Below are 18453 nucleotides of genomic sequence, written 5' to 3'. Positions count from 1 at the left end.
ACATGAGTATCCTGCCACCATGACTGAAGAATGAAATGGCCTGGTGTTTTGTAGCATAAGTACAATTGGCCATACACAGATTAGACCAGCTACAGATCTCTCTTGAACATATAACAACCTCACAAAAAGATGACATTTTAGAACAAAAAGTATCAATTGCACAGATACTCCTTTAGGAATTAAAAGTCATATTCTTGGCACTTCTACTTCAAGACAAAATTTGTAATCCAGATATGTCAAAATTATAAGTCTAAAGAGTGTAGAGCTAGAAATGAGAATCAATGAATTGTTCTTTTCAAGAAATACCTTTATTTTGTATTAGTGTACACCTGAGAAAAGTTTTAATGAAAACAACATTCTGCAGTGCTAGTGAGTTTGATGTACTTTTTTCCCACAGGGGCAAAGAAGGCATTCAGGTTTTAAATACATTCTGAAAAATCAAAAAGCTTCATCTTGAAAACAGAACCTTTTCAGGATCAAATATAAAACATAAGTACTGCCTGAAATAAAGCAAAAATCACGTGGGATTCATGAAAAAAAAGACTGTATTTTTAACTCTGCTAATACATCTGTAAACAGAAATAGCTGCTGTTTTAAATAATCTGATTACAAAACTCAGAGTTAAATATTTTTATTGCTAATTGCAGCCACTTGTTCTCTTGTTCATTACTACCACTTCAAAAGCCATGCAAACCATCAATCCTTCTACACACACACAAAACCCCCAATTCTCTGTGCACTAAAAATTGCTCACTTGTTCATCATTTTAAAAAGTAACGATTTATTTAATAATTAATTATTTTCATTCAAAGTGTTCCATGACAAGCTAATCTTTGCTGCTAAGCTGTATTGCACCAAAAATATTTAAATCTGTTTTGTATAGACCAGGGATAGTGAAAAAAAAGACGCATGTAGTAGTTTAGCTGCAAAATCTTAATATGTTTTGTAAACTCATTTTAGCAAAGCTATTGCTAACTGACCTGTTTATCTGGAGGACACTTCTTTACCACTAGAACGTACAATCCACAAAAAGACATAACAAATGATGACTAAAAGTGTGTTATATATCGTACCATCAACGTATTTTGCACTTCTTGTGTGTGTGTGTGTGTATATATATATATATACAAACACAATTATATATAAAATACAAATATAATTAATGCAATCTAATTAAAATCAGTATGTTAAATAATATGAACTCTGTTACTGAACACAAAGATAAGCATTAAATTCTAGAAATTAAAAAATGTATACAACTACAAGAAAAAAAGAGCAGCAAGTTTTAAATGTGCATATGCCACCAAAACAAAATAGAATTCAAACAGTCCTGGTAAAGGCCCACTTCATCCTATTCACGTCTGCATAGTTCATTCATCCATCTTATTAACATCAACTATATGCATGCAATAAATAAATTTTAATTTAAGTTCTTCTTAAAGTTCATAAACCTTTTTAAGGTTTTCCAGATCTTCCAAAGAGTATTGATGATTTTGGTTTTCTGAAAGCAAGTCAAACAGTTGCTGAACCTGTTCTTTTTCATTTTTGCTAAGAAGTGCCAGCACTACCTGAAAAAAAAAAAAATATAATCAGCACAGGTGACAGAAAATTATAGCATTTGACAGAGATTCAAAGTCAGTGTATCTATTTTTTTTAAATGTGAAAAATTCCTCTAAGTTTCTGTTCAATATAAGCACACATCCAACCTGTATTTTTACCTTAAATCTTTCTGCTTTACTCAAGTAGAAAAGGTGCTGATAAACAAGGCCAGGATCTTTTCCAAGTACATAACATTCCAATGACTGGATAAAAATCAAAAAGATCTCTCCTTCAAGTTTGTTACTTAGCAGCATTGGCAATTTTGGGGGATCAATCATTGTTAAAAGACCTGCACAAGCGCATTTATCCTTACTGGCATTCACTGTATTTATAATCTGACCAAAGTCATAAGCATTAGTTGGTTCTGAAACAGACAGTTTTTCAGAGGTCTTCAAGGGCACACTCGTTTGAACAACTTCTTCAGAAACAGCATGATTAGTCACAGCATCTTCTGATGTAGCAGCCTGTCCCTCCTTCTGTTCATCAAATCCAGTCACCTTCACAAAGGAAACGGCAACAAACCATTAAAATGGACATACAGATAACCTGAAGCTTCATAAAACACATCCATATATCTGTTGAAAAGTCACTAAATTAAAGTTAGCACTTTCTTCTTCATAAAAGAAATGGACTTAAGTTCCTTTCTTACATAACCCACTCCCCCCCCCCCAAATGGTACCTCTATTATTCATCGTTAAAAGTTTTTAGTCAAAAGTGCTTATTTTCTATTTCTTTTCAGTGCCCAGCACTCCACTCTAGGAAGGGAATTGAAGGCTACCGGGAGGAAACTAAAGAGGACTGTATACATATATTAAAATGTGAAGTCAGAGAACAGAACTGAATTTTAGTCACAGGATACCAATGTTTCATTTCACTGCTGTGACTTCAGAATAGTACAGGCATGTCAGCTGCATCAGGTTATTTTTTGCAGTAGCATTGCCAAAGTGGAAAGTTCAGTACAGTCTAACTGCCTGAATACCCACCTAACATCTCCAGGGTTTGCAGCCTGTACTGAGTTTCACGCACCAATCACTAGAAAATTTACCATGGGTTTAACTACATTGGCTAAAATCCATTTCAAGCTATCAAGAGTTGTGGAATTAGTATAAACTGATTAAAACTCATTGAACAGGATCTCGCCAACTGATGCCAAGTTTTTGCAAAAGTCTGAAGACAGTGCATTGCATAGTACAGTGTTGTGCTAGGAGCCAGCTTAGGCATTTTTGCAAAATACTGCATTGGGCTTGCAGACCTTTTGTTCCGAGCCTGCTCTATTTTTTCAACAATCCTTAGAATCAAGGGAGATATTCTTGACTCTCCTATATATAATTACAGCTTGATTAAAATGGAGTAATAATGATAAATCAGAGTTTCTAATTAAACTACATATGTTTTTTTGCAATCCGTTTTCATGCAATTCCCCTGTCTTGCAGTAGATAAGACAGGGAAGGCTCTCTAAGGGAGCAGCTGTAATTATCATAGCAAGCATAAATGCTTCCTGCCTCACCTCTGGAAAAAATTACCACTGCCAGTAACGGAGTTAGCTGGTCCCTCAACAATGCAGTCACTTCCCAAACCTCCTCTGAACAGTCTCCAGATCCCTTTGTTTGCCACAACCCAGAGCTTAAGGAACACTATTCCAGGCTTAGGCTGGTTACATAAATCCTGAGAACTCATGCAACTGTGAAGCATTTCAGCAAAAGATGTTGTTTCTGTATTACTAACTGCAGTTGCCGTTATAAACCATTTTGAAATTACATTACCAGGTTACAGTATCATCTATAATATCGTACAGACTATGTATTTTATTACAAAACAGAAAAAGGAAAAATACATTCTTAAAGGATCAGCAAATTTAATCCAAAATATCAGTACAAAAATATCAGATGACTGAGAAAATCCTTTCATCACCTAATTCAAACTGAACTCTGCACAGTTAATATTTTGATCCAATATGTAACATTCCACCACGCATTCCTTTTACAAGATTCTACAGATATTTTACCCATACTCTTTATTCATACGGCAGGATTTCATTCCTCAGACCAGTAACTTCACTACTAGTACAAGAACATGCAGCATGTCTGCTGACAATGAACCTTCACCAGCATAGCCCCAGAGGCTTCCTGAATAGCACAGACTAAAAGCAAAACTGACATTTGACATTGCAGTATTTTATAAAACAGGTATTTTGAAGTCTAAGCAGTTTTTGATTACAAGGATAACCTCAATTTTAGTGCCATCTAAAAGTACTTTTTTCATTTCTGCTGTGGTTCTGAATGCACCTCAAAGCAGTACAAGCTTTACTACAGAATGTAGTGGAGACCAAACACATCATACACAAGAATCGTCCAATATGCTTTGAAAATAACATGAAAATAAAATACGACCAAAAAAGTGTAGAGCAAGAACTGCAAAACAAAAGCTTTAATGTTCTCTTTTCAAATGCATGGCTTCCATACTACATGCATTTAAAAATGAACAGATATACCTCTTGTATGGTTATTTTCTTCCTTTGCTTTTGTTGACTGCCAGCTACAGCACTGCTCTCAAGGTTAAGCAGTTGGGTTATCATCTGCTGTAGTTCCTTTTTTGCTTCAAGAACATTTGGATCTATTAGAAGTACTTTCTTGAGATCATCAACACTGGCTTGGTAATTCTGTGAGTAGAAGGGAAGATACGTTTTTTATAAACAACTAGAAAAATAAATTAGAACTGCCATACTGTTCTTTACAAGTAAGAAAAATAGAAATGCCTGGTTATTGGCATCAAATATGCAAAAATAATCACAAAACAGGTAGTGTAATTTCATCAAAGGAAAAAATGAAATTGAAGATGAGTTTAAATGAGTATTTTATGGCTAAATGTTTTCATATTAAGTATGTAGAGTGAAATAATTTATTCTCTGAAAGACACATCCGACTATCAGGTTATTGAAGATTGCTGCTTTTAAGCATAATTGCTTACAATGTAACATTCCTTCAAGATTAATATCATATGAATCTAACTACACTTTTCATGCTGACTTTGCCAATACAAGAGTTAAATTAAGCTTAAGTTAAAAATGTATCTAATCCTTCCTGGGCTTCACTTCAATAGACCATCTCTCACAGTTTGACATGGGAAATTATACTTGAGAAAACTGGGATTACATTATGAACTCTGAGATGTTAATAGACTATCAACAAGAGGATTAGACAGACAAGTACAGAGGTAGAGGGAAATCAGTATACAGTTCCTCAAGAATCAGTCTTGTGATTTGTCCAATGTTTTATTTCAGATTTTGACATTAAAAATTACGAATTTTCAGCCTAAATTTTCTGGAGAGATAAAGTTGATAGCAATATCAATTCTGAGAAAGACTGGAATATCATATAGAAAAAGTAAGATACCTTGAGGACTGGAAACAAAAATAGGGATGAACTAAAGCAGGAGACAGTAAAAGACCATGCACATCAGAACTAGAATTTCTTGAGTGAGAGACTTAACATTTCTTCTGTTCCCAAGCAGTATCACAAGATAACTGTAAAACATTAATTTTATCATAAAAAATTCTCTGATGTATCAGTTGAGGTATCTCCTCAGTATCTCAACTGTAATAAAAATAACTACTGTACAAGATACTCATACTCTCTCCCTATCTGAAATATTTTGTTCAATACTGGTCAACTGTATTCAAGGTGCAGAGACACCATAATTTCTAAGTGAACTGAAGTCTGCTATATCATGAAAGAAGAGTAAGAGAACTAGAATTATTTAGCCTCAGAAAATGAACGCAGAAATGGGGTAGATTGCTTTCATCAGCAAAGAACTACTTTTAAAGCTAAACTACTTGAACTACAAAGGTGAAGATTCACAACTACAGAGAAACAAGGTTCTGTAACAGACTTCTGACAGCAAGCATGAGGCTCGGCAAACAAACAACTCTCCTAAGTTTCAAACTGCAGCCTGCCAGATTTCTTAATGAAATCATGTAATGTGGTTGTACTCAAAGCAACAGACAGGACTATCAGCTGTAGGAGGTCCACTCTAGTCCCATGTCCTATATTACAGGCCTAATCCATCAAACAAGCAGGGTTTTTTCCTGATCTTCCCTTAACTACAACTCAGTAAATCTATAAACATCCTCATTTACTATATTAAATTCCACTTCAACTTTCATGAATAAGTATTTGCATATTTATAAACTAATAACACTTCCCAGCTTAGTTTTATCTTTGCCCAATTACATGTATTTAGCTCTTAAAATCTTTCATTAGGGTCATTTGTTAACCCCAGATCATTTTTATTGCTTTCTCTGGTTTTATCAATTACTTACATCCCTGGAAGTGGCAATACTGAAGGTATGAAACCTAACCAAAACAAAACATCTTGGGAATCCCCTGCTTCCAGTGTCCTGAGAGAATCCATGAACAGTGTATTTCAGGTTATATCTTCAATAAAACCCAAATAATTTTTTTTTCCTGAGATATTCAAAAAAGCAGTTATTCCTCTGTTTCTTGACATTCTTCTTCAGTGTGTAATTACGATTTTTTTGACTGCTAGAATCACTCTCTGGTTTTGCTGTTACTTATACTAACTTTTATTGACTCCAATAATATAAAGCTACAGATAATTAATACCAGCTGGCCTGATATAACTACAGAAAACAATCTTACACAAAATTAAAATTTTTCACCTTTCCCGACAATTAATCAGAACCAGCTTTAAAAATTTTTTAGCTACTGTAACAGACAGAGGAACAAATTTATCATCAAAAATTATCTTGTGCTTACTAAGACTTGCTTTTGGAATTGCGTGTAACACAGGATGAGAATAGGCTAGTGTAGTGCTAAGCACAAACAGGCTGTCCTCAAACAATTTTTAGGCTGACAGAGAACAAGGTAATTTTTTGTTACGCCATGAAACATAGGAGAGCTGTGATGTAAGTATTCATTTGAAGAAGGACACTGATGAAACGTGGTAGATGTTTAGAGTAATCTCCACTAGACTGAAGAACAACCTAGGAGAAAGCACTTAAGATGCTTATTTAAAGACACTTGTTGGAAAACCTAATGCAGAGTAGGTGAGAAAAGTTGCCATCATGAACCAAGTAAAGTGAGAAGTTGACCATTCAATATCAGGTAAGAGCTGACAGGTAGGGTAAGGATTGCTATGAAAGGCTTATAAAGAGTAGAAAGTAGCTAATATCGATCCAATGAAGAAGGGAAATGAACAGAGACAAAAGGAACAACATGGTTCAAGTGATGGAGCATGAGATTTGCAGTGACACTCAGGATGGATATGAGCAATACAAGACCGCACTATCAAGGTCAGATAAAAGGATACTGAAAAAACTGTGATGTAAGATGAGGACAGGACGGACAACAATTTTACTGTGCAGATGGAAAAGAAAGGTTGAGTCTCAGTGATTTCAGATAGAAAGAACCTGCATGACTTAGACATGGTTTGAATGTGAGACTTTGGCACAGATGGAAGATGAACACCAATTTAGCCTGAGTGGAAAGATAATGATGATGTCCCAGAGAGGGAGGAAGGAAGTTAGTGATAAAGGTTTGGCCTGTGTTTGGAAAAGGAGTGGGGAGAGGATGAAGAAAATTAAAGCTCTCTTTAATGTGACACACACTCAAGTGTGAACTGATTCCAAAAAACAGCTTGAGATTTTCGTTTGAACAGGTGAAGACAGACTTGGAGAAGATCAGTTTGTCAACAGCAAAGATACAGCGAACACCCTGACAGAAAAAAACAGACTGGGCTATCCGGAAGAAAATTAGAACTTTAGAAAAAAGCTGAAACTTGCTTAATCAAACTCCAGTCAAAACTCTCATTTATTCCAATATTCCTGAATCTTTTCAAATTATTGCAAGTCAATATTCAGATAATTTTTATGTTCCAAAAATACTTCTATCATGTTTTATATATGTCTAGTGCTTTACAAACATAAAGCAATAAATCATCCACGTTGCATACTTTGCTGGTATTTACCCATCCACTACAACTACCTGATTGCCTTTGAAGAGGATAAGCAAGTTTAGAAGTGCTTAAGAATACCTGCCATGTTCTTTTTTCTTTACCTGCAATCCTTTGTATGCTAGTGCTCTTCTGTAGAAAGCTTTAATATTAGAATCTTCTATCTGAAGAACATGATCACAATCCTGCTTAGCCTCTTCATATTTATACAGTTTCAAGTAACAGAGAGCTCTAACACAGAAAAACAAAATACACTGCAATATAAGTAAATTTAGAGTACTGTTGTGAGAGCAGTATCTGACTCATAAATGTAAATTACAATACTTCACACAATTCCACCACAATCAGATATTTTTAGAGTACATCAAAACCAGTAAGTATTAATGATATCATTGGATGGATTTAGAGAGAGCCAACTTCTGCAGTGTAAGTCAAAATTCAAGTATGACTCACCTACATGCTTGAAGTTAAGCAGATATGCATGTATTTCAAAAGCAGAGCCTATGTTAGCACAATACCAATAACACAGTAATGAAATACTGATTTTATACAGCCATTCTGGGGAAAAAAGTACTCTGAACTGAATAAGCAACATCGCTTTCTGCACTTTATTATTACTTGGAAGTGTCCTATTCAAGTACTAGCCTAAACAAATCCTTCTTAGTTTGTGAAAGCTGACAGGATTACAGCAGAAAGAATTATGCTACAGTATTAGGTCAACCTTTAAAAATAATGCTACTGTAGACTGTTCCTACTTTCGTATTCTCAAAATGTACCTTTTTCTCTGAAACACTACTTTTGATATTTGAGATACTGCTACTGCACATTAGCTTTTAATTAAAATTATACCGGCATTCTTGAAAAATGCTGCAAAATGCTATGCTAATTGTAACTCTTATTATAGACTGTTCTATCTTTATAAATATTTGAGGACATATTTCAGTAACATTAATATCTGTTCCTCTTGAAAAATAATGTGGTTTAAAGAAAAATCAATTACGCTGTTGGAAACTCTGATCAAATGGAAAAAATAATCTTTGTATAATAGTGACTGAAGTGATGCAAAATTCTTATTTGCAGTCAGAAAATATAACAAGTATTGTTATCTCACAAAATGGGGTTGGATTTCAGATCTTTACCTGTTAGTGTAGATAGTACATTCCTTGGTATTTAACTTCATGCACTCACTGTATTTATTTACAGCTTCTTCGTATTTACCCTTCTTTACAAAATCATTCCCTTCATTTTTTAGTGTCTTGAACGTCTCCTCATCTTTTTCACCTACATTACAAAAGAATCACAGTGTTATTTAAGCAGGTCAGTTCATTAAGGGTAGCTCAACAATCTGTGCAGACTAAGAACAAATGCCCGATATCTGGAGTATCTTTGATCAGTCAAGGCATTACAATTTCTGTTTCAGATCTTGCTACTGCTCTAAAGAAGGAATAAACTACCATATATACATTTGGCACAACATATACTTTCTGATGCACCAGGGTAACTATTTTGCTGAAATACTGGGAATACAACAGACAGGTCTACACTTCCAACGCTTCTCATTCACCCTTTCTGTGTGGTACAGAGGGACAACATATCTCTGCTGAGATACCGATTTTATCTACAATGGTGCAGATCTATCAATAGGATTAAAGGCCTTCTAAACTGTCACCATCACACTAGGAAGGCTGTAATTTAAACCAATATTCTTTCTGCAAGCAAATCATCCATCACAATTACTGCACTAAACTGACAATGGCAACCAAATCATCAATTGGGGTGAGTGATATATCAATAATATTCTGTTAATATCTTTTATAAGATGCATGTTTTGAGTGACCTGAAAACAACTAACTGTAAATATATACTTTCTGATTAATATTGTGTTCTTCCAAAATTATCATCTTTCCTCCTAAACTCTTCATCACTCATTGCATCTGGTTCTGAGTTAATTACAATTTTTAGCTATGTTTTCAATGGAAAACCAGTCCTGAAAGCAGTTTCATGTCCCTGTAGTAAGTAAACAATAATTAGTAACATAGATCAAAGTAAATCATAATGGAAAAATTGACTTTTTGTACTTTTCTAAAGAGTATGACACCCCTGTGAAGCTCCAGGTTTTAAAGACTGTATGTAAAAAGATCATTTTAACCAAAATTTAAACTCAATGAGCTCTTTTATAAAAATGTGGCACTGTTCTATGCCAGAAAACTATATGTAGACTTGGGAAAAAGTAAGTAATACTCTGAAATCAGAGCAGACTTAAACAGGAAACATAACTGAATTTTAACTCAAGTCGTAAGATACAAAAACCAACACATACAATAGTTGCAAAAAAGTGTCAGCCAGCCATAAGGTTTCAATAATGACCAAGTGGTGTTGCTGGCATGCTTCCAGCGGCAGCTATTACTGTAGGTCTCACTGATTTAGTACAGGTCCTAAAAGGCAACTACATACCTAAGAGTCAAACTTTGGTGAAGGTTTTCATGTAATATTTATAAAAACAAAACCTAAACAAAGCCCAATCTATTTGAAATAGTTGAGACATAAGTGTTTTGTATCAAAATATTACCGAACACACTTGACGGAGAAAACGATGGCTAATCTCATTAAGTTTCAGAACAGGTTAGACATCATCACTACTGTTCTGAGGAACCATTTACCTTTGTACTTTTCCCTACCATGATCTTCAAGTTCTCTCTCTTGGTAAAGTTACTAGAAGGTTATATAGATATAAGTTTAATCTTCACTACTTAAAAGGTTTAGATTAAACAGTTTGGTTATACATTGAAATAAATAACAAGTTATATTCCTCATTCACAGAAAAAGCTAGGGCTGCAAACACTACAACAAAAAGCACTGTTCAAGCTAAGCATTTATGTTCAATAGCAATGTTAATGCAAAATACCAACTTTCTACTTCATTCCAAAAATAAATGATAAACCCAATTATTGCCCCATCCTTAAGAGTGTTAAATCACTAAAGATATGTACTTACAACAACTTTAATGAAAATACTTAAGTCACTGGACATTTTAAAAAGTCGAGTAAAATTTTTATCAGCTGAGCTTAAATTATGCACCTATATCCCCCTCATATTCCTTAAATGAAAAATAATATTCTTCAGCATTACTGTATTTCAATATACATCATCATTCAGATCTTATATAAACCACACTATTGTGAGTTTCTAAAGTCACATCTTATGCCTGAGAGAAATGTTCAACTCTCACATAAAGGCATGTATTTGTAAGTTGTCTCTTTTTTTACATCAGGTACAGATAAATTTAAAGATGATCTTTCAGACAGCGTTAAAACCATTAAAACTGTAGTGTGCAAGAATGCAGACTGCTGCAGTAACGGATTATAGATACATAACCCTGTCACTGCTATACGTTTGGCTAGTAACTCAGCTAGGCATTGCTGCCCCCCCTCATGTTAAACAGGAGGAGCTTATCCTCCGCACTACTTTCCTTTGTATTAAAATAAACTCAAAGGTGAGCCAATTAACAGTAACATAAGAGTCAGAAATGATAGTTAGTTCCTTTGCAGGAAAAATGTTTAATGCCAATACAAATGGAATTAGAAGGGCTCCCTCACCTGAATTACTGGAGGGGAAAAATGGAAACTCCAATGAAGGGAAAAATTCAGGAGGAGGAGTGTCCTAAAGGAGCAAACCATTCAGTACTTATGTGTAAACAACTCCTGATTTAACATAGTTAAAAAGCAACTACTGACTATCTGCTGCCAGAGCTAGAACGCAGAGTGAAAAACGTTAGAAATGTTCTTCTGTAGCCCATTTCACTGAATACCAGCCATCTAGAATAGTGCCTATGCTTGCTATTCCCAAGAACTGAGTAATGCTCTCATGAACAATTAAATGATGGATACAGATTACACAGCTGATTTTACTGTTATAACTATAGTATGAGGTCAGGGAAACCGCTGATATTTGTAATAGGACTCAACATACTGCTGATAAATATTTCTGCTAATGTTATATAACTGCACAAATTGCATGCTACAAACTACATTATTAAAAAAATGTAGCTAACTGTGGCTCCATGAAGCCTATTAAACCTAATCATGTAAATGACCATCATCTAACTTAGCTTTTCACAAAGGTTTGTGATAAATATTATCTAAAGCAGTTTCTTTGACATCACTAACAAAAATTGTACTCTGTTTTTCAATTAACAATTCTTTTCTTGTGTCTATATGTTTGCATTAGCTATACACACCATTCATCTGCAATTGTTCTTCTCTATTGGTATTTGCAGTGCTTCTCGGCTTAGTCTCTGGAGTGAAGTTGCCTCCATCCCACCTGTGTAGCTGAGCAGAAACTGGGACAACTGGAATCAGTGGCAGCTTCTCCCTCCAACTAGGACCATCCTGATCTATTAAAGTTTTTGTTATTCTGAAAGAGAAAAGCTCCATGAACATGACTTTTCATATCTTTAATTCTTTAATGACTTACAGCTAAATTAAATAACGCATTGTCCTTTTTCTTTCCAAAAATGATTGAATAATTATCCTTAAGACTAATTTGAAAAGTCACAGCAGCCAACAGTATTGCCTTTATTTAATATTCTGATGTTTTCCCTTTTTAAATTAGAATATTTATGCTAGGATTTTATATTTATAAGACAAGCATGATCTGTAAAGTATTTAAGTCGATAACTGATTCTGCAACAGAGCTCTAAATGCTACCTAATACATGCTATAAAGAAACAGGGGAAAAAAAGGTGGTTTTTTTTTTTTACTCTTCTCAAACGTTCATAGGGGTTGTTTCTAAAAAGAGTAGAGTTTCAGTCATTAATTGTGGCACTTGAAGTTGCCAATGTCACATGAAACCTCTTACAACAATTTTTTTTAGATAACCAATGCAGGTTACAAAGTTAAATTGCATTTTACAGAACAGTCAAATTATTTCATCAATCATTCTTCATCCCCATATAAACAACGAGAAAAAAAAAACATATTTAAAACTGCTCAGAGTCTTTCTTAAACCCACAGATGATAGGTCAACTATTTCCATACACAACAGATTAAATCCAAAATCCATTATAGTGGAAGTTTCTCACTGCTGTGACATGTTTTGGAGCAAGGCCTAAACGAACATAATGAATTATATACAAGCTGTTTAGTTACATTTTTTGCAGCACGTTAAAAAAAAAACCAAAAACCAATAATGAGAACCAGTGACATAAAAGTCTTCTAATATCAAAAAGAACTTAAGTGCCAAGCTCAACTGGTGATAAATTTGCAATCTACTTTAACAAAGGAAAACTTTGAATTGAGTTGTAAAATAGGCTACATTGATACGTTATCTAATAAACCTGAAATTGGCATTTTAGGTGCAGTTCCATTTAGTGCAGTTGTGACGTAAAGAATGAGATAAAATGAGGGGAAATAATTCAGCCTAAATTTTCTTCCCTGGTTTTATTTTCTTTCAATATTTGAATAATGTCTACAAAAAGTCCCTCAATATAATATTATGGCTACAGAGTAAGAGCAATCAGGACCAAATTCTTTTCTCATTATCTACTTCAGGTCTGACAGAAGAACCAATACAAGAAGTTGCAACTGTTCTAATATATTTTGTTGTAAAACAGAAGTTACCAAAATGTTTTAAAGAATGATGCATGTTAAAAAGGCTCTTTGTGGAGCTGTAAAATAAATGATTATAGGAAGCTGTGTGAAACATACCTTTTCTTATATCTTAGAATTTAAAATAAGTTCTTTGCACTCAGAATATCTCATTTCATAGTATTACCTAGTTGTTCAATTTCTTTTCTAAATAAAGTTTTTTTGCATATCAGCTGCACATGCCCTTCCAGGGCTCTCCTCTACCTGGATCATTAATAAACAGTATTTTAAAAGATGCTACCACCAAAGAAGCTTGTGCAAGTTCTGTTTTACTCTAATTTTACTAAAATTTATTATTTTTTTAAATGATAGCCTGAATTTAATTGTTAAGAAATAAGGGGCACACCACCAAAAATCAAACAGCTCTAAGATTTACTGAATTTATTTTATTAGAAAACAAAACGGTACACTTTATATAAAAAAGTCAATTAATTCTGTTTAGGTATTTCTCACAGAAATTAACAGAATAATTCTAGTGTAAACCAAGGTCTTCTTTCCTTCCTGTCCAGCCCTTCTCTATTTATCAGAACGGGCACTCAAGGTTGCACAGAAAGCCTGGCCTAATTCATCAAAATCAACAAAAGAATCATATAGACTTTGATGATTGACTGATTTCTTGTAAGGTAACAATCTCTTCTTAGGACAGCCTTTTGCAAAAATGCTTCCCTGAGTGCCACGGTTAGTTTAAAAAAGCATAGGTATCTCACGGAAAAGCCAGGGCAAATACAGACATTCTCAGCCACCACCACCCTAACTTGATCCAACTCTCCCCTTGCAGTTTTGGCATTTATCACAGAGCCATAGTTCGTACAGTGCAACACTCAGACGGGGCTTGGTAACACCAGCTCCCAAGTTGTCTAACGCAATTTAGTAACTGACATTAAAGCAGTTGAGACAATGAGAATGAAAACTCAATTTAATAAATGGAAGCGCATAAACATATTGCCCATCATTAGAGTAGAACAATCACTCAAGAGAAGATTAAAATACACAAAACAAGAAAATAATTCATATTTACAAAGCTAGTAAAATGCCACTAATTAAAAACCTGCTTGAAAGGCATTTTCCTGTGATTTGGCCCACATCATTAAAAGAAACATCTGTCAATCACCTTCCATACAACAACTTATCTAGCAACGTATCTGTCAATCATCTCAGAAAACCAATAAAAGACGCAATTCAACATCTTCTAACCAACATGTAACCACCTCTCCATTAACTGTTTAATTTTGTTTTCAGTTGACTTTTCATAAAAATATGTACTTACATTCTTACTTATTTCCTTTTGGATATACAATGATCAGGTAAAGGCTTTATACTAAAACTTTTACTCCTCTTTTACATAAGAATTCTTAAGAATACTAGACTTAACTTCCCCTCTGATACTAAAATTTTTGGGAAGCCTGCTAAGTTAGGTGAGTATTTGCAAACAAGCCTTAACAAGATTCATCACAACCACCCCCAGATAAAAGTAGGAAGAGGAGTTTTTCTGACAGTTTTCTACAGCATCATGATCCAGTTTCCCTCAGGAACTTAAAAACACACTGATAAATCCTCCAATAAAAACAGGTTGCTAAGACCTATTATTCCTCTTATAGGTATTTTTAAAATACATTTTCAGGTTGTCCCTTTAAGTTAAAAGGCAGTACACTTAGAATAGCCCTCATATTTTCTTAGAATTCGTTTTTAAAAGATGCATTACTTTGGCAAAGAAAATCAGTATTTTGGTCAACAATTTCAGTTTGATTTACAAATGATAAAATATTAAAAATGAATTACATTAAAAGTTCAATTATGCAGGAGGTCTATGCTCTAGAAACTAAGAATTTGCAAGCAAAAATGAATTACCAGCAGAGGAGAAGAAGGAAGAAGCAGTTGAAATAAGGTGATGGGTTGCCAGGGAGGAAAGAGTAATGAGCAGTGAAGCTAAAAACATAAGGAAGGCCTAGAGAGGAGAAAAGGAAGAATGTTAAGGGAAAAAAAAGGAAGTAAGCTTATCACTAAGCAAGTTACAAGTCACTGTCAGGAGAAATACGAAAAAAATAGCAGTGGATAAAATAAGGCAAGAAGATCAAAAAAGTATAATCATTCACACAGACACCAGAATGGCAGTTATCTCACCAACCCAAGTGCTCTATCATCAATGCAGACACAGGAGATCAGAAACAACTTCTTGTGTGATCAAAAATAAGACTTCTTAGAGTGTCATGATCTCTTGTGGCCACCTCTGGCCAAATAACTAGAGTTTAAAGATATGATGGCCTTCTCAAGGAAGTATAAGGAATTATGTCAGTGCTCATGGCCTTCAGCTAAACCAGACATACTAGGTTCCATTGGTAAAAGCTGCATGAATGTGGGTTCTTGCTCAATGACTAATGTTTGTTCCACTTTCATATATTCCTTTTAAAAAAAAAAAAAAAAGAAAGAAAAGGAAGGGAAAATCCTGTCATTCATGCTCTTAAGTACTTACTATATCTTAATGAGAATATAAATATCATGTGTATACAATTTTACATTATTAATATTATATATAATTTATATATAATACATACTATATAATATATAGTATATTATTGTATTATAGTGTATTATAATATATATTATACATGTATATAAATATCTTATACAGAATATATTAATATAATTACAGAAACTGAGGCACCTCACTTGGCAGCAAGAATTAGGGTTGAAAGTATTAAAAAGGAAGCTAAAAATAACACTCAATTTTATCTTGCTTTTTACACCATTAAGCTTTGTAGCCAACCATTATATCAAGCTACTTCAGTGTCTTCACAACTGCTGCTTATTGAAGGATTCATGCTTGACATAAATCTTAAATTGCCACAATGAGTACGCTAGTATGAAAAGGAAACAGAAATGAAAGAAAAAAGGCATGGGTGTTAAAATATTACTTTAGATTGAATGAAATATAAGTTAGGAAAGAAAATAAGTTGAAGCCCCAGTAAAAAAGTCTTTAAAATACGACATCTTAGAAACAAATAGTGACCTAAAAATGTTGCAACGATGCATATAATTGCATTTCTGAGTAACTCCAGTAACAAATATGGCATATATGTGTGTGTGTGTGTATGAATGACTTTAATCTTACAAAAAGGTTACACTAAAATAAAGTACAACTATATTTTGAAGGCTGCAGTGGTCATCCATTTAACACTGTTATACCCTAAAGTGAATCTCAGGCTTCCATAAGATGTCTTGAGGCTAAAACAGTGTTAAATGGATGACCACTGCAATCTTCAAAAGTAACATTTGGTACAACACTACTGAGTAAGAGAAATTTCTGTCCAGATCACCCAAAATAATCTATTCAAGTCAGGATGATTTTTTTTTTTTAGTCCAATACATGAATACAGTCATTTGTATAAAATTAAGAGAAACATCATCAAAGATCCAGTGAAATGTTCACTTATTTTATTCTATCATGTAATGCAGTTATTTCTAACTGAAGTTAGTTGGAGAACTGCACAAGTATAAGGTGAATACTGGAAAGGAACAGAAATACTTGCTCTTATTTACAAGGTAAAAATATTGACCTAAAATATTGCCTAAAAGGCAAAACCTTTTTATAAAACTGGCATGCAGATGAAATTATGGGAACAGTATTAAGAAAATGGCAGAAAAATGAAACAACAGTAAGGCACAGACTTTTAAAAAGACATCATACACCAAAAATGTAAATTTTATATGCAGTCACTACTATACATGACATGTACGATCCCTTAATTCTAATGTACAGGGACAATGAATGGAGATGCTGGTGCAGAACTAATGGCATTCAGGTAATTTTAATCACAAAAAAAGAAGAGTGGCTAGACTGGATTAGGATGGGGACCCATATAGACCAGTTTCACATCTCAGAGCTTCCAGCAGTGGACACTTAGATATAGAGAAGAATGCAGTGATACTTCCCTTGGAATATTTCCCAGGTGTTAGCAATAAGGAACACATCCTACTTAAGATCTCTTTGCAGGTGGAAATGCAGAAAATTTATGAACATATTGATCTACACAGTGATTAGAAAACTACTGCCATCCCATGAACCAGGAAACCACAAGCTCCATTCTGCTACTGCCCTCATGCTAAACCCAAAGAAAGCCAAGAACAAAGACATGTATGGAAAAGAAAAAAATAACACAGCAGTAAAGGAGGGTTACAGCAAAAAACTGTACTTCCACAGTGGTTAAACATTTAAGACGGTCAAGCCTCTTTTTTCCAAACTGTTCCTCAATAGTAAAGGAAAAATGTTCCTTATTATGGTTCAATTTGTGACTTCATGGAATACTTTCAGTGTGGAAAGCTGTGAAGCTACAGGAAAGCTACTAAATAATAACAATCAGTCCTCTAGTTGTGATGACCCCGCCTCTGGAGGGACATACAAAGGAGGGAGTAAATAAAACAAACAAAATTGAATTCTATTTTTCTATTCAGAATCCCATATGAGCAGAAAATTTATAAAGTGTAGTTACCTATTAACACTATCATTTGCTGCTTGGATGCTGCTGTCTATTTGTAGAACTGTCTTATAATCGATGTATGCCTCTCTATACCGCTCCATAGACTCATATGCCATTGCTCGTCGTAGAAGAGGTTTAAGAGAAAACGGCTGAAGTTCCAGAGCTCTGCAGAAAACAAAAAGAAAATGCAGCATTGAAAAAGAATAATAATGTTAATAATAATACTGAAATTTTTATTACAGATACAGCTATACAAAACATCTGTGATTTCAGATGGGCCTTATAGTAACATAACCCAGGAAAACAGGGATTGAGTGGTTTATTACTTGCTCAGTACCCCAAATGATAGGCAGTTATAAAAGTGTTAGTGCTTTTATTACAACCTTCTCTACTCAAATTCATATCCTCCATCTGGAAAACTACTTTTTTCAAGAAAAGATTGACGTAATGACAGCTGTTTAAAGGGAAAAGCTATTTTTCTTCTTTGATCTATAGGGATCTTAAGTATATGGTGCTTTTACCTACATGATTTTCAGTTCTTCTTCCTTACATACAAGTATGCATATACAAAAATGCATTTAATAAAACATTAATATAGCCCTGCCTATTTTTGGCTTTTAGATTTTTGCCTGTCTTTTGGCTGCAGTTGTTTCCTCTTCTGATTGTGCACCTGGTCAACTGTGAGCTCAATCCCTGATACAGTGTAATCAGAACTCCTTCCAAATACCATAGGCTTTTCCAGTAATATGAAGCAATAGCCTACA

General features: G+C 34.1%; 1 protein-coding gene across 1 annotated transcript in view; it reads right to left on the bottom strand.

Moving 5' to 3' along the window:
* Positions 1 to 298: 298 nt before the first annotated feature.
* The window catches only part of SPAG1 (sperm associated antigen 1), a 42739-nt gene continuing 24584 nt past the window's right edge, over positions 299 to 18453 (bottom strand). Inside the window, exons 12-18 of the mRNA XM_013941968.2 lie at positions 17702 to 17854; positions 11807 to 11982; positions 8709 to 8850; positions 7674 to 7800; positions 4091 to 4258; positions 1719 to 2096; positions 299 to 1568 (exon numbers count right to left, since the gene is read on the bottom strand). Coding sequence (XP_013797422.2) covers positions 1437 to 1568; positions 1719 to 2096; positions 4091 to 4258; positions 7674 to 7800; positions 8709 to 8850; positions 11807 to 11982; positions 17702 to 17854 — 1276 coding nt within the window. The 3' untranslated portion in view covers positions 299 to 1436. The remainder of the gene's footprint in view (positions 1569 to 1718; positions 2097 to 4090; positions 4259 to 7673; positions 7801 to 8708; positions 8851 to 11806; positions 11983 to 17701; positions 17855 to 18453) is intronic.

The sequence above is a fragment of the Apteryx mantelli genome, chromosome 2 (genome assembly GCF_036417845.1).
Source record: "Apteryx mantelli isolate bAptMan1 chromosome 2, bAptMan1.hap1, whole genome shotgun sequence".
Taxonomy (NCBI): domain Eukaryota; kingdom Metazoa; phylum Chordata; class Aves; order Apterygiformes; family Apterygidae; genus Apteryx; species Apteryx mantelli.
This window is presented reverse-complemented; position numbering and strand designations above follow the sequence as displayed.